This window comes from Rattus norvegicus, chromosome 3 (assembly GCF_021556685.1).
Source record: "Rattus norvegicus strain SHRSP/BbbUtx chromosome 3, alternate assembly SHRSP_T2T, whole genome shotgun sequence".
NCBI lineage: Eukaryota > Metazoa > Chordata > Mammalia > Rodentia > Muridae > Rattus > Rattus norvegicus.
The window spans coordinates 119,239,235-119,256,593 of record NC_141536.1 but is presented as its reverse complement, the minus strand read 5'-3'; the positions used below and the strand labels follow the sequence as shown (position 1 = coordinate 119,256,593).

At 43.5% G+C, this 17,359-nt stretch overlaps 1 protein-coding gene across 1 annotated transcript in view; it reads right to left on the bottom strand.

The window, feature by feature from the left end:
• The window catches only part of Cds2 (CDP-diacylglycerol synthase 2), a 45,876-nt gene extending 36,742 nt beyond the window's left edge, over window positions 1–9,134 (bottom strand). Inside the window, exon 1 of the mRNA NM_053643.2 lies at window positions 8,965–9,134. Within this exon, the coding sequence (NP_446095.2) occupies window positions 8,965–9,018 (54 nt within the window). The 5' untranslated portion in view covers window positions 9,019–9,134. The remainder of the gene's footprint in view (window positions 1–8,964) is intronic.
• Window positions 9,135–17,359: the final 8,225 nt, after the last annotated feature.

Sequence of the window (17,359 nt, the reverse complement as noted above, 5' to 3'; positions counted from 1 at the left end):
CGGAACTCCAGACCCTGGAAACCTGATGCCCATTCTGGGCTTCTGCAGGTATCAGTCACACCTGTATATACAGACACAACACTCACATGCAAACAAGATAAAATTAACCAAATCTTTAAAAAAAAAAACTGAGTTTAGAATCTCAATATTTAAATCACATGTCTAGAAAAATGGGAAGACCACAGGTAATAAAGTAGCTGATGCAGGAATGTTTAAAACGTCTAAAAACCAAACAAGACATATATTAAAACAGTGGTACTACACAGCAGAATTGAGAGCATTTCTTCCTTTCTCTTTCTCTTTCGAGCTTCTACAGTAAGAAGTTTGTCTTTCTCTGTTTCTTCCCAATCGAGTTTGAAACACTGTCTACATTGCTGTTTACATCAGGGCATTGCTTCCATGAGCACGAAGAGGCAAAGTGTGAGATTACTCACGGCTGCCTTTTCAGTCACGCAGCTACCTGTACTGCACCACAGCTGTGTCTCGCATGAGTTCACACGCAGACTTTATTCTCACATGGATACATCCACTGGTTTCTATACCAAAGGCCTGAACCGTTTCCAGTGAGGAGGTGAGATTTCTGTAGCTCGAAGTGGAGGAGGATGACAACGAAAGACACTCTAGACGCTGGAACCAAGGCCCACGATCAATGGCACAGAGGCATCCAGCAGGAGGTGCCAAGGGAGACAGAAAGGAGTCCAGGACTTTGTTCCATAATTCACAGTGTAGCTTCACAAGTGCGGAAGACAAAGCACAGATGGACTAGAGCAGCAGGAGGCGAGAGCCCATCCTGGAGCTAGAGGAGGCTCAGTGTGAGGAGATTAGAACAGCAAAGGCATCAAGTCCGGGAAATGGGCCAGGCAGCAGATAAAAACTCCAGCTAGGGGGTTGGGGATTTAGCTCAGTGGTAGAGCGCTTGCCTAGCAAGCGCAAGGCCCTGGGTTCGGTCCCCAGCTCCTAAAAAAAAGAAAAGAGAAAAAAAAAAAAAAAACTCCAGCTAATACTTGGCTAGAACCTGAGTCCTGGACTGGGCAGAGGAGCAGAGGGATTACAAGACTGACAGATTTCTTTTTTCTTTTTAATAATTTAGATTAGGGGTTGGGGATTTAGCTCAGTGGTAGAGCACTTGCCTAGGAAGCGCAAGGCCCTGGGTTCGGTCCCCAGCTCCGAAAAAAAGAACCAAAAAATAAATAAATAAATAATTTAGATTAATTTAGTGTGTGTGTGTGTGTGTGTGTGTGTGTGTGTTACATGCAGTAGTTGCTTGTCTTTTTGTAGAGCGCAGGGATCGATCTCAGGTGTCAGACTTGGCAGCAAGCTTAGTCATGGGGGCCCAAGGCTAACAGATTTCAAGCCTGAGTGATTACAGGATCCATGGTTCTAGCCAAGGAAGAAAAGAAACTGTAGGAACAGGGTCAGCATAGAGAACACGGCAAACTCGGGCATGAGACAGGCCAAGCTTGCGCTGTGAAAGGACAGAGGCATATGTTCAGACTGCTGAACCACAGGACTAGTCAGGAATAGATGGGAGGACACAGCAGTTAAGAGTCAGTACGTGGAGGTGAGGGGTGTCTGTGACAGCCATCTCTCAATATCAGAGACCCAAAAACAGAATGGAGTCAGTAAATCCTAGGTTCCAAGAGTTGGCTAGTCAGTCAGTCAGACGACAGTTTTTGAAGACAGGGTTTCTCTCCGTAGCCCTGGCTGTCCCTAGCTCTGTAGACTGGACTCTAAGTCACAGAGATTTACCTGCTTCTGCCTCCCAAATGCTGTGGTTAATGGTGTGTGCCACCAACACCTTTTCAAACTCTCAGCCAAGCCTTCAGGAAGGTCTAAGATGGCTCTATGGGGACCCTACCACAAAGAGGCTGCTGCTACATGCACCACATCAAAGGACATCTGACCTGAGCAAGACGAATCAAGCCTTTCCAGATACCAGCACCAAGGAGCTCATCAGCTCACTATGGGAGGGGTGTCTGATGGAGATAGGAGGAAGGAGCCTCACACGGCACACTTTCCCTCAAATCCTGACCCAGAGGGCACTGTCACTTATAATAACATGATAAAAATTTAACTTTTCGAGGTCAGGTGGCCATGTGGGCCCAATGCCATTCCTACTGTTGGATAAACATGAGGTCAAAGATCAGTGATTGGCACAGGGAAGGTGGCTAATAGGGTGGTGGGGCGAGGTGCCTCTCTACTCCCCCAGGCAAGCAGCTACTGCACAACAGGCCTTGGAAAGCTGAGACCCTGCTTGATGCCAGGAACAAATAAATCAGCATTCATTCAACAAGTCTCTGGCAGACTTAATAGCCAAGAGCCCGGGTCTCTTCCAAACTGGCTGTACTTTTTTAACACCACAGCCTCTTATGCCAGTCAAGGACTAGAAACTGTCATAGCACAAGTGTAAATAAACAAGCTATATAAAGGCATCTGATCAGTCTATACAACCTCAGAAGGACACACAACTGTAAAAACTAGAAGTATTGGACAGACACTTTCAAACACTCTAAAGGAAGATTATTTGCACTGTGAAATGTATCACAAGATTCACTTTCAATGAGTTTCTCAGCCAGGTTCAGTGGCACATGCCTGTAATCTTAGCACTTAGCAAGCAGAAACAGAATGATCAAGAGTTCAGGGCTAACTTAAATTATGTGAGAGACCTTGTATCAAATAAACAGGAAGGGCTTGGCCTGAGAGATGGTGACCTGAATTCAAACCCAAGAACACAATCTCCACACACTCACTGTAGCATGTTTACCTACACACACACACACACACACACTAATATTTAGGTTTTTGTTTTAAGGGTTAAGGGTGTAGAATGCTTGAAGTAGAAACCATCATAGCCTGGGTTTGACCTCCTACCCCACCAAAATACAAAAATAACTTTAAAAAAAAAAGCTCACTGGGAATCAAAATGACATAGAGGCTGGATATAGGTCAGTGGTAGATGACCTGCGGAGCATGGACAAGGCCCTGGGCTCCACCCCCAGCATGTGAGCATGAGCACACAAGCCTGATTAAATTATAGATATGATCCCATACATACTGACATCGGCCTCAACCAGAGACACGGATGTATACTAGAGCCACAGGTAATGCACAGAGCAGACTGAAAGAGAGAATGTTCTGGGAGGTGCCAATCTGATGACGAGGATGCTGCTAGAACAGACAGTTCTGATGCTTAGTCATGCCTGGCCAGCATTTCCCCTAGTAGCCTCACACACTCACACTGCCGGGAGTGAAGTTCTGTGGTGGCCAAGCCCAAAAAAGGAGATCCATTCTCGGATGGCCCAATGGCTACTCTCAGGGATAGACTTCAAAATATATTAATCAGAGAGCCAATGACTGAGAAATGTCTAATCTAATTTCTCTTTTAAAAAAGAAAAAAATCTCAGTCTGGAGAGATGACTCAGTGGTTAAGAGCACTGACTGCTCTTCCAGAGGTCCTGAGTTCAAATCCCAGCAACCACATGGTGGCTCACAACCATCTGTAATGGGATCCGATGCCCTCTTCTGGTGTGTCTGAAGACAGCTACAAGTATACTCACATACAAAAACAAATAAATATTTAAAAAAAAAATCTCCCCACACTCACCACACACACTATGAGACCTCACTTGCTTTTTACATTTTACACTAGAGATTTTTTTTTGGAACTTTTTATTTATAATTACATAAGAAAACTGAGCCACAAGTGGTGGCACATGCGCTTAATCCCAGTCATCAGGAGACAGATGGCCCAGGATCTCTGTGAGTACAAGGTCTCTTGGCCTACACATGGAGTTCCAGAATAGCCAGGAATATATAGTGAGACTGTCTTTAAAAAATAAATAGATAAATAGCAAGAAATAAGAATAATAGATAAAATTTAGATATTTTTCTAAACCAAAACTCATCAATATAAGAACTTGTAATGACTTTAAATTAATGCATTAATTCTATATCCTTAAAGGCACCATTTTGCAATATGAGAGAAAAAACGTAAATGACTCACACTATCAAGCCTTCTCCCTAACTCTGTTACCTTAGGCAAGAAATTTAACTTGGCAGATGTGGCACCTCTCACATGAAGCAACAACCTGTAAGACCTCTTGTCCCAGAGTCAAAGACAGCGAGTTAACATTTTTTAAAGGGTATTAAGCCATCGTAAAGAAATATACTAATGCATGCAAATACAAAATATTTTGAATAAAATTAATTTTGTAGGGGAAAGATGGATTTCAGGCAGTCATACATTGGGAAGTAACAGAGCCTTTAAAATAAACTAATATTGTGTTTCTAACATACACCAGTAAGACGGCTCAATGAGTAAAGGTGTTTACCATGGAACTGAGTGCAAACTCCAGGGTTCTACAGGCAGAAAAAGAACCCGCTCTGCAGGTTACGTTCTGACCTCCGCATGTGCCGATGAACAACTCAGACAACAAATAATAAAAAAATAGATATCTAAAGTGTTTTAAGAAACCTAAAATGCTAGGGTATATGACAAACCTACCTTTTCCCGCATTTCACTACAGACTGTCTACAAGGTTAAGGTTTTCTACTTTTTCAATTCCCAAGTCACTGCTTATGTAAAAACTTTAAGAAGAAGTAACACACAGGGCTGGAGGGATTCTTCGGTAGTTAACAGCACGTGTTGCTCTTGCAAGGGGACTGGGTTCCATTCCTACCACCCACATGGCTGCTTACGACCATCAATAATCCTAGTTCCAGGGGCTCCAATGCCCTCTTCTGGCTCCATGGGCACCAGGAACACATGTACTACACATACATACATACATACATACATCCTTTTCTCTCTCTTGACTAGTGTTAGGGAGTTAAACAGGTGGAAAAAAGGGAAAGAAGAACCCCACAAAGTAACAAACACTGGCTATATCAACACATACAAAAAAATTAATTTAAATTCTATCAAAATCTATTTTAACCAACAGTAACAGTGGCTAACAAGTTCTTACAACAGCCATGCTCTGCCTTAGTGCACACCCTTCCCACACACTAATCCGCTCCAATGACCTATGAAGCACACGCAATTCTCCCACTTAGGATTTAGGGTTTGACAACTGACTTACACTAGAGGTAATGTGGAGGGGCCTAGTGAAAGGCTGACCTCACGGACACTCTGATTTATCTGTAATCAAATCATGAATTCTCCTTTCTAGCCATAATGGCATATACCTTTAATACCAAGCCTTGGAAGACAGAGACAGGAGGATTTCCAATTCAAAACCATCCTGAGCTAAATAGCAAGTCTGAGACCAGTCTAGAGCACTCAACAAGACCCTGAAAATAAACAAACGACTTGCTGCCAGTCTGGACTAACTTCAGCTATCTAGAATAGAAGTCCTTGAAACAACTAACACTATATTTTCAAACTGTGGCAGCGTCTAAGTAAAGCAGAAAATCCAGAACCTTCCCTTTAAGTCCATAACAAAAAGTCTCCTGAAAGGCCAATCCAATTGTTCTTAGTATTTTGGTCCAGGTTTCATCTTTACCTTCCTAAACTGTGCTGGGAAAACACAGCCAGGCAACAGAGAACTGTCCTAAAGCTTAGCTTCCAAAGGTCTCAGTTTGTCAACTGCTTTGGGACTCTAGCTCCCAGAGAACATTTCCTTTATTAGCAACTAGCTTTGAGAATTCCATTCTAGATGCTAAATATAACAAAATACCTCCTGACCTTTTATAAACACATTCTTCAGATTATTTTTATAGTGGTGATTGTCTATTAACAAGACTGACTTGCGAACACATTTTAGCCATTATTAACCTTTTGAGGAATCTTTCAAAATTGTTCTGTAAAGAACTGCCTTGGAAACTGTTCTTTGGATCCTGGTACTACGAAGTAATAGAGTTCAAATTTCACAATTCATTTCTCTAAAAAGACATCAAGGCTTTGTTTAGATCTAAACCCTGGGATTGTGGTACGACATGACAGTATTAGCAAAATCAGAATCACGGCAGTAGATCTTCCTCCAGATTATGAAGAATAAACAAGGATTGGGTGGTGAGACAACTCCACAGTTAAGAGTGCTTGCTGCCCCTGCACATAACCAGAGTTCCGTTCCCAGCATGCAGATCAGGAAGCTCACAAACACCCGAAAGAGTAGCTCTGGGGAATCTGATAGCCTCTTCTGGCCTCCATGGGCATGAATACACACATGCACATACACACAGAGGCACACACAAATATAAACAAAAGCAAATATTTTTCTAAAGAATTAAGGTTTCTAAATTTTTACTACATATATTCATCAAAATAAGGCATTTTTCACTGTTTCCTAAGTGCACTTTTTTTATTTTTAAAATCACTTTTTAATTTTTTCTTTTATTAAGATGAGGTACTTTATTTTTTATATTCATTTTTATGCCATTAAAAATCCCATGTGTTGGGGCTGGAGAGATGGCTCAGCGGTTAAGAGCACCCGACTACTCTTCCAGAGGTCCTGAGTTCAATTCCCAGCAACCACATGGTGGCTCACAACCATCTGTAAAGAGATCTGATGCCCTCTTCTGGTGTATCTGAAGACAGCTACAGTGTACATATACATAATAAATTAATAAATCTTTAAAAAAAAAATCCCATGTGTTGGGGCTGGAGAGATGGCTCAGTGGTTAAGAGCACTGACTGCTCTTCCAGAGGTCCTGAGTTCAAATCCCAGCAACCACTTGGTGGCTCACAACCATCTGTAATGAGATCTGATGCCCTCTTCTGGTGTGTCTGAAAACAGTTATAGTGTACTTATACATAAAATAAATAAATAAATATTTAAGATTCTTTCACTTGATGTTGTGCCTCAGCAATGAGGAAAATAAATCATGTACCAATTAAGCCAACTTGAATTTAAAAAAAAAATAATAATCCCATGTGTGGCAATTCAGAAATAGTAATCATTACCCTGCACGGGCTGATTGCCTACAACAATCTTTCCAGCAGAAGGGTAACTGCTATGTTTCAGGGAGCATACACCTAGCAGGCCTCACAACCAACCACAAGTTTCTTTCACTGCACAAGTGGTTTAAATGCACTTGTAATTACTAAGGCTGGACAGCTCCTCATATCGTCTCTACCTAAAATATGGAAGTGAATGTTAAAGAGTCAGCAGACACTTTACGCTTGGAGAATGGAGTCAAGAGCTGGGTGGGGAAAATGAAAGCTGCCTCACCCCTACCAATATCACAGTTGTTTTGTCTTGTCTAAGTATTATAGTTAACTTTTTAAGTAAATAACTGTATGTGTGTGTAGGTGTAGCTGTACGATAGCTATCAGACTTTGGGTGGTTGGGTTGGTTTGTTTTGTTTTCAAGACAAGGTTTCTCTATGTAGCCCTGGCTATCCTGGAATTTGCTCTGTAGACCAGGCTGGACTCAGAGAATTCAGGGATCCACCTGCCGCTGCCTCTGCTGGGACCACAGGCATGCTCCACTATGCCTAGCTAGGCCTTCTTCCTTCTCCCACTTCTCACACCTTTAAGTCACCCTTAACTATACAGAGTGGCATTCAAACTCACCAAGGGGTATTCAGAACATGGTTTTCTTCAGGCCCAATCCCTGTACTCAGGGAAGATTAGAGATTTGTAAGTATTTGTCTTTGCAAGGTACTCCTAAATCTGGACCTTAGCCCTAAACTTTCTCCAAAGGAATAGAGTTCTCCTCTGATGACCCACTGTCTACAATAGTAACAAAGTTGTTTAAACCCTTTATCTTTCATCTGAAACATTCTTCCTAGTAAAATTACTGTTGGCATACTGTCCCTAAGGCTTGTTTCCTTCCTGATGTTCTCTCTAACCAATTTAAACACCGTAAAAAGGTACGAGCTGGCTGACTGGGGGAGGGGTATGCCTTTAACTGTATAGCACAGGGTAGGCAGATGTGGATGAGGTCTAAGCCAGTTAGCAGGGCTTCATAGAGAGATTCTGTCTAAAACCAAATAAAAGTTCGGACGACAAACGTGGGTGCTTAGGCTTGATGTTTCTTTAAACAGCATTTGGGGGAGAAGGGGGGTCCTTAGTCCCAGCACTGACTGATCTCTGGAATGGAGGCCAGCCTGATCTACAGATCAAGTTCCAGGACAGCCAGGACTACTGAGAGAAGCCCAGTTTCGAACAAGCAAACAAAGATACTAAACTCTGTCAACTATTAATCAGGGGAAACGCGGCATATCCTCCTTTATTGAAAACAGGCTAGAAACAGACCGTCAGCAGAACCCTTATTTCCGTATCAGCTTGTAGGCCTAGGTAAGCTTCTGCAGGTCACAAGCTCGCAATCCCTGAGTTTTAACTCCATCATTCGGGTCCAGGCTGCCTTAGTCGGTTCCACACTTCACTCACTGACCCTGACCACAAATACTGTCATTTAACGTCCACAATACAACCACCACTCTCCACCTTTCTCAACTTCACACAAACCTCGCACTTTCAACCAAAGGAGCGCCCCCACATTGGCTGTGTCCCTGCCAAAATGGCCTCCTCCTTACCTTCCTCCTTTACCCCATCAATGCCCACACTTGGCGCAGTAAACAAACCCACCATTGGGAGCACACACCTGCTCACTAACCTGCCCGCTCACCGCGTGAATCAAGACGCCTCTCTGATAGAACCAACAAATGTAATGTTTTAATTAAGTTCAAAATAAGGTTTTAATCTCCCAGGGGACAAATGCTATGGCCTGAGTCTCTCCACTCCCCAATTAACAGTAGTATTTGTAAAGCAAGCGGTGAGCCTACATCGCACTCCAAGCAAGGTCTGTGGGGTGTCCAGTCTCCACATCAGGAAGGCCTAGGGAAGGCGAGGACCCTCCAGAGCTCACACGCTACACCCCATGCCCGCAGGCGGCTGTCCCCATGAGCAAAGAACGCTCGCCGACCCTCTGCGCATCCCAGGCCTGGTGCCCAGGGCCGTGACAAAGGTCAGAGGGCAAGGCTGCCGGCGCGCCCCTCCGTATTCAAGGAGGCCTCTACCTTGTCCTCCGGAGGTGCGTCCTCGCGGACAGCCCTCTGCCGTAGCTCGGTCATGCTGGGGACCCGGGCGCGACGTCACCCAGAGTGAGCAGCGCGGTGGCTGTGGAGGTCGGCTCAGTGTGCACGGCCTCTCGGCGGGCCCGAGCACCTCGCAGCCCCACCGCGCCTCGCACAACCCCAGCAGCAGCGCCACTAACCGCGAGCCCGGCCCCGCCCAGCACCGCTGCCGCCGCCCTTGCCGTGAGAGCGGAGCCGCTGTTTCTACAGCGGCCGCTCGCTCCTCCTCCCGGGAGGCTGTGAGCCACCGCGCAGGCGCACTGCCACCATCTCCGCCCCGGAGCCCAGACGCCCGGAGGCGGGGCAGCCTGGCGGAGGTGGGGGGAGTGAGCGGAGTTCTAGATATTCATTGGACAAAATTTGGAGGGGGCGGGAGAAAGCAGAATGAACCAATGGGGCCCTTGCATCGTACCGCAAGTGCCCGCGCTCCAGTGCTGGGTCCAGAAGGTAACCTGTTACTGGGGGTATGACAGCGCCTCTCGGAGGCCTAGGCTGGCCAACACTTGCTGCTCTCAGCTTGAGAGCACAAGCGAAGAGACCGGATGGACCTCTGAACATCATAGCAGGAGGTGAAACCTAAGTTTCAACTCACGTTGCCTTGCCAAGCCGTGTCGCTAGTAAATTAGTAAGCACTGGTTTTGTCTAGGCACCGAACTCAGAAATAGCCTTGGTTAGTTTGTCTCGTTCAAATTACACACCTTTTTCCTTCACAGCACTCCAGAGACAGGCAAGTGGATGTGATCTATGTAGCCCGTTCTAGTGCTACCCGCCCCCCAGAGAGAGAGAGAGAGAGAGAGAGAGAGAGAGAGAGAGAGATCACTTAGAAATGGATATGATTTCTGCAAGTAACATCATCCAAGGTATTTCTTACGTTTTTGTCTTGTTTTGTGCTGAAGGTAGAACTCGGGGCCTCATTTTTGTTAACCACAACTTCTGTGAGTAAGCTAACACCCACAACTGACTGCTCGAAAATCTTTGAGCTGAAAAGAATGTTTCCTATACAGCCCTATATTCCTGACACAGCCTAAACAATTAATGGATTTTAAACTTGTAAAGGAAAATTATTTAGCTGGCAGCTACAAGGTAACTAGTAAGAATTAGAACCCAGATGTTCATAACCAAAATCATGCTATAACCAATGTCTGAATTCAGGAACACCGGTGTCGTAGCAGCATTGTTCTCCTGCAAAACAGGGCTCCCAGTCCTTAGCCATATTGTAATCTAACAGAAGTCTTCCACATGGAGGTTCCATTTCTTTTTAGTGATTTTGACCTGAGCTGTGAGTTTTCGGAAAATAGGAAGAGTTCTGAAAAGGACATTAGATAGCACTGGTCTCTGGGTATACTCTTAAGTTCTTTTTATGATGCCTCAAAGTAACAGCAAAATATTTAGGCAAACTTCAGAACTCTGAACTTTGAATTTTATTTGCCATTTAACGGCTTTGCACAAATGCTTGAGTGCTCTTGTTCCTCTACTGGTGTTTGCTGGTTTTGCTGGGTTTGGATTTTTGCTTTGTTCTATAAGAAACAAGTACCACTTGAAGCCAGACTTTGGCTACTTTGTGAGTTCTTTTTTTCTTTTTCTCCACTCCTCTTCTAACACTCTTTAAACACCCTATCACTAGGTAGGAGAGAAGAAAAAAAAGATAGAGGTGAAAAGGGGTGATAATATCATGAGACTACTTCCTGCTAATTAAGGGCATCAAGTCCTTGGAACAAGTTTGAGACCAAAAAACATGGCTAGAGAAATGGCTCAATTTATTGCTCTTGCAGTGGATGGAGGTTTGGTTCTCAGCACCCATAAGGGACACACAATTGCCTATAATTCTGATTCCAAGGGATTCAACTCCCTGCTCTGGCCTCTGGCACACATGTACACATAACTCATACAATCACACACATAAAAAAATCAAATATTATCTTAAAAAATACAACAGGATTGGAGAGATGACTCAGTGACTAGGAGAGCTGGCTGTTCCTCCAGAGGACCTGAGCTAAATTCTCAGCACCCACATGGCTGCTCAGGTCCTCTGGAAATTCTAAATTCTGACTGTCTGGGACTACAGTCCTAGGGGATTCAATCTCCTTCTCTAGCCTCCGAGGGCACCAGGTGCACACACATTGCACAGATGTACATGGAGACAAAATACCCATACACATCAAAAATAAACCAAGACCTGGAGCACAATACAAATTACAGTTATAAAATATGTACTCACTGAGAAAATGTCTTAGAATTTGGCCTGAACAAAGTTCTCACTTATCATCAGACTTAATTGAGCTCAAATCAAATGCATTCCTACAATCAGTGTTATAGGGAGCAGGAATCCATTAATCAGACAATTCTAGAAGTCATGCTAATAGCACTTCAGTTTTAATGCCTCTCTTTCGATTGCAGAAAGAAAAGTAAAAAAATCTTCCTCGGTCATCATTCAAAACATTATCTTGTGCTTCCTCAGTCCCTGGGGGTTTGTTCTGGTTGGTTGGTTGGTTGGTTTGTTTTGTTTTTCTGCTTATTTTTTAAAGGATTTATTTATTTATTATATATAAGTACACTGTAGCTGTCTTCAGACACAGCAGAAGAGGGCATCAGATCTCATTACAGATTGTCATGTAGTTGCTGGGAATCGAACTCAGGACCTCTGGAAGAACAGTCAGTGCTCTTACCTGCTGAGCCATTTCTCCAGCCCTTTTCTGCTCATTATATTTAATCTTTCCTCTGGAATCTTCTCTTCCAGGACTCATTTTTGTAATTTTCTTTCTTGTAAATTTTTCGTTGTTAAATTTCTTCTCAGATTTACTACTATTCCAAATGTATGTGACTGATCCCTGCAGACGTCAGAATCAATAGAGGGTATTAGATTGCCTGGAACTAGAGTTACAGATGGTTGTGAGCCATCATGTGGGTGCTGAGAATCAAGCCTGAGACCTCTGAATTAGCAACAAGTGCTCTTAACAACTGAGCGATCTCTCAAGCCCTCAGGTGTATTTTATTATGTTTTCTCTTCATTACACCTCTTGGTTAATTCCTGTATTTTAAAATACTGTGTTCATTAATAGAACTTGGGGATTCCAGTCTCCTAGAATATCCAGGCTGATTACAAACCCAGTCTATGAGGCGGTTACTATTATTGGGTATAATGATGTCACTTCATAGTAAAACACCTCCCGTTTCCTTCCTTCGTTCCTTCCTTCGTTCCTTCCTTCGTTCCTTCCTTCGTTCCTTCCTTCGTTCCTTCCTTCGTTCCTTCCTTCTTTCCTTTCCCAACAAGGTCTCTGGACTCTATAGTGGAGGCAAGCCTCAAACTCATAGCAATCTTCCTGCCTCTGCCTCCTAAATGCTGGTATTATAGGAACACATCACCGCACCTCAACCCTGATCTTGTTTTTTTTTTAAAGCAGACAAACAAAAAATAAATATTAACTTCTTTAAAAAGCCAGGCAGCCAGGCAATGGTGGTGCACACCTTTAATCCCAGCACTTGGGAGGCAGAGGCAGATGGATGGATCTCTGAGTTTGAGGCCAGCTTGGTCTACAGAGTAAGTTCCAGGACAGCCAAGGCTGCAAAAAGAAACCCTGTCTTGGAAAACAAATGAATAGCCAGACATAGTGGCGCGTGTCTTTAATCTCCAGCACTCAGGAGGCAGAGGCAGGCAGATATCTGTGAGTTTGAGGCCAGACTAGTCTACATAGCAAGTTCCAGGACAGCCAGAGCTACATATTAAGGCCCAGTGTGTATACATACATACATACATACATACATACATACATACATACATACATGATGCAAGTGGCATTAAAATTGCTGAATTCCCTAAATAGGTATATCGAACTTCTTCTTATAGGAATAATTGTCCTTAACAATAAGTTTATTAAAGAACTGTCCGGGGCTGGAGAAATGGCTCAGCAGTAAAGAGCACTGACTGCTTTCTTCCAGAGGTCCTGAGTTCAATTCCCAGCAACCACATGATGGCTCACAACCGTCTGTAATGAGATCCGATGCCCTCTTCTGGTGTGTCTGAAGACAGTGACAGTGTACTCACATACATAAAATAAATCTTTAAGAAAAAAGAACTGTCAGGAAGGCTAGGTGTGGTCCACAGTAAAGGATTACTAGATTACTGCCTACCTAATACCTCCTCACAGGCCCAGGCTCGTTGAAGGCCATTGCCCATTGGTTCGTCGTGTTCACCTTCTCCTGCCCCTCTTGCTGCTGTTCAATGAGCACCTCCAGCCTCATCATCCTAAGTCCTAGGTTTGAGTCATTGTTGTTGGGTCTTTTTGGTTGTTTGGGGAGAGGGGTCTAGTATTTCCAGACAGAGTTTTTCTGTGTAGTCTTGGCTGTCCTGGTACTCACTTTCACTTTGTAGAACACGCTGGCCAGGAACTCAGAGAGATACACTGTCTCTGCCTCCTGGGGTATGGGATTAAAGGTGTGTGCTTAAATCCTAGGTTTATGTGGTGCCCAGTGGACAGGACCCATGACTTCCTGCATATGTGGAAAGTTTGTGCAACTTGAACCACATCCACAACCCCAAATTCTAAGACTTTTAATATTTATTTCCAATTTCCTACCAGAAAATTACACCAGGCACAGACTATGGGGATAACTTGGTGGTAGATCAGCAGCACGGTCCTGGCTTCCATCCCCAGCCCTGACAAACACCACCTTTTACACTCCCACATGCAATGCTTCATATAGAAGGTTAAAACGTATCTCTATGGAATGTATATTTGTTTGCTAAGGTGCCAAACAATATTTCACACATACACTAACATCAGGCCTTGACTCTGGCAGCCATGCCTTTCTGGATTTTTCGTAAAGCTCCCTTTCTCTTACTGAAGGTAAGTCCAGAACTGCAACCAAGCTTCCTGCAATGGTTTTGAGTGTTAATAACTTAATAACTCTGTTGGTTATTACTATGACCCGGCCAGTCCCCCAGTAATTGAGACAGACTCCTATGGATTTTTAAAATCAGCTTTAGCACATTAACTGGGCAAATCACTCCTAATCTAATTATTTATACCATAGACTTTAAAATTCCAGTTGTGCTCCCCAAGTACTTACTCTGTGAATCTCCTCGCCTGGGTTATTTCTGTTCTGTCAGTCAGAGGGCATTTCATCTGGCCATGTTCTCCTGGTCCACCACATCTAATGGAGACCCCCTGTTCTCATTCTCCCTTCTTCCTGTCTCCCCCCCACCCCCGTGGTCCCTGCCTGTGACTGAAACCCCACCTACTCTGTTCTCCCAAGGAATTAGCTGTAGCCTCTTTTATTTAACCATCAGCTTTAAACAGACACAACAAAAGATGGTATATGTTGAGAATCTGCTGGGGGGGGCGAGTCACAACAGATCTTGGGGTTCAGAATTTAGCATTTGTATACACAGCAGCACCAGATCAGTGGGAAAGCTGTGTGAGCTTGCTGAAGATCCTGTGTCCCATGCCAGTACTAAAAAAATAGTCAAAACTTTTTTTTTTTAAACAGGAATCCTTCAGTAGGAATTTTTTTTTTTTTGGTTCTTTTTTTTTTTTTCCCCCGGAGCTGGGGACCAAACCCAGGGCCTTGCGCTTCCTAGGCAAGTGCTCTACCACTGAGCTAAATCCCCAACCCCAAGTAGGATTTTTTTTAAGCAAAGAATACAGAATGCCACTCGAGATTCCATCAGCTCCCAGAACCAAGATTCTGAGATTTGGGGCCAACAATGCAATCAGAGAGCTTTTTCAGAAAACCATCCCTGTGAATTCAGAAACAATTTAGGTGGCTACAATTTAGTCAAGCAACTAGCAATTGACTAGTTGAACTAGATAACTGTTCCCAGCTTTACCGGTTCATTGGCTATAGGACCTTAGATAACCAAGCAAAGCTGAACTGGTTTGGTTTATTGGGCTCAGAACAGATGCCTAATCCAAATCTAAGGCTCCATCTTAAGCCAGGTTGCTCATGCCTATAATCCTGGCACTCAGGAAGCTAAGACAGGGGAATTATTGCATGCCTAAGGCCATTCTGGAATACATAGTGAGTTCCAGGCCAGTCTGGGCTCCATTAAGAACCTGCTTCTAAGGGTTGGGGATTTAGCTCAGTGGTAGAGCCCTTGCCTAGGAAGCGCAAGGCCCTGGGTTCGGTCCCCAGCTCCGGAAAAAAAGAACCAAAAAAAAAAAAAAAAAAAAAAAAAAAAAAGAACCTGCTTCTAGTTAAAAAAAACAAAACAAAAAAGCAAAACTCAGTTTGAGTTAATGTCCTGGAAAAAAAACCTGGTGTGTTCACCGAAGCCGGACTTTTAGAAGTTTTTCTTTCTTTCTTTTTTTTTTTTTTCTTTTTCTTTTCTTAGCTCTACCACTGAGCTAAATCCCCAACCCAGAAGTTTTAAAATATTCATGTCTTATGAAGTGTTTTATGTTAGAAGCCCATGCAGCAAGATGTCATAAGGATTCACAAAAATACTTTTCTTACTGAATTTACATTCATTTGAATGTAATTTGACATCCTCAACCACAGCTCACCCTTGCTTCTCAGTTGTTTTAAGAAGGTCTCACATAGCTGTAAACTTGTCTTGTAGCCAGGGACTACCATCATACTCCTCTTCCCTCATCCTCCCTAAAGCCAGAATTGCTGTCGAGGGAATCTCTCAGGAATAAGTACTCCTGCACCAGGAGTGGAACAGAGATATATTCACTGGTCGACCAAAGCCAAGATAGCTCCTGAAAGACTTCAGTCCTGAGTGGCTATGGGAGTGCACTGTTGGTCCCGCACTTGGGAGGCAGAGGCACATGCATCTTTGAGTTCAAAGCCAGCCTAGTCTACACAGTGAGTTCCAGGACAGGCAGGGGTATGTAGAGAAACCCTGTCTTGAAAACAAAATAAAGGGTTGGAGAGATGGCTCAGAGGTTAAGAGAACTGACTGTTCTTCCAGTGGTCCTGAGTTCAAGTCCCAGCAACCACATGGTGGCTCACAGCCATCTATAATCAGATCTAGCGCCCTCTTCTGGCCTGCAGGCAGAATAAATAAATATAAAAAAAGTGTTAAAATAAATAAATAAATAAAACAAAGACCAAAAATACTTCAGTTCCAAGTCCATTTTACATTCTCATTTTATATTTTATTTTATTTTTTTAAAGTTTTGGGTTTTTTTTTAAAGATTTATTATATATGAGTACACTGTAGCTGTCTTCAGACACACCAGAAGAGGGCATCAGATCTCATTACAGATGGCTGTGAGCCACCATGTGGTTTGTGGGATTTGAACTCAAGTCCTCTGGAAGAACAGTCAGTGCTCTTACCTGCTGAGCCATCTCTCCAGCCCTCATTTTGTATTTTAAAATGAGATGGGGTGAGTAGGCAAGTAAGCAAATGTCTTCCACGAAGCATGCATCACAATTAGCTTTTTGCTTTTCAAGTACATGTGTTACAGTTGGCAAGTGTAAGCTTTTGTGGTCAGATTGCTAGGGACAACAAGCATTTTGAGGCTGAGATTTTTCAATTGCCTTATCCCCTGTCCATGTCATTCTGATTCTGTAGCGAGGTGATGTTATGTTTGGCCACAAGCTGTACAGCCAGTGTTTTCACAAAGTAAATCAATAAACCAGTATGTAATAACCACTTTTCCTTTATGTACTTCATTACCAACTTACGTTATCGCACCTAACTTAAACTTGAGCCCTTTATCTGGAGTTTGAAGAATTGTTACTAGGAAGATTCCATTGATGTGTTCTAAAAGTTTCACCAGGCATCAGATAAAATATGCATAATTCATTTATTTCATTCCTAAATGTTAAAGATTCCCTGAAAATGTAAACTGGACCATGCCAGAGACATGTTGTAGAAGGGTCCTAAGTTTGAGGCTACCCTATGCTATGTAACAAGTTCCAGGGCAGCCTGACCTACAGCGAGACCCTGTATTTAAAGTGCAGGGGTCTGTTTTAACACTGCCTTGCACTTACAAAGGGCCAGCACAGTCCTGTGTGATCTGTCCCTGCCTGGCTCTGCAACCTCACCTGATCGGCCTCCACCTGTTCATTATGTTTCAGCCCTGTCAACCTTTGGGGTCTACCACACGACACTGAGCGCACCTTTTCTTATCACACTCTTCGGTCTCGTCCTCTCTTTCTTCCTCTCCCTCTCTTTCTCTCCTGCGTTTCTGGGGATGGAACCTGGAGACTTGTGTATGTATGAGCTACATCCCCAGCCCCAGTGGCTACCATTTTAATCATTCTGCTCTCTACTACACTGCTCTTTCTTCCACTCCCAAACAGCTAGCTTCTCTGGTAAAATGCTACCTCCTTAGGCAGGCTTTCTACAGCTAATACATAGCTAGTTGTAAGTACTTGTTTCAGTAAA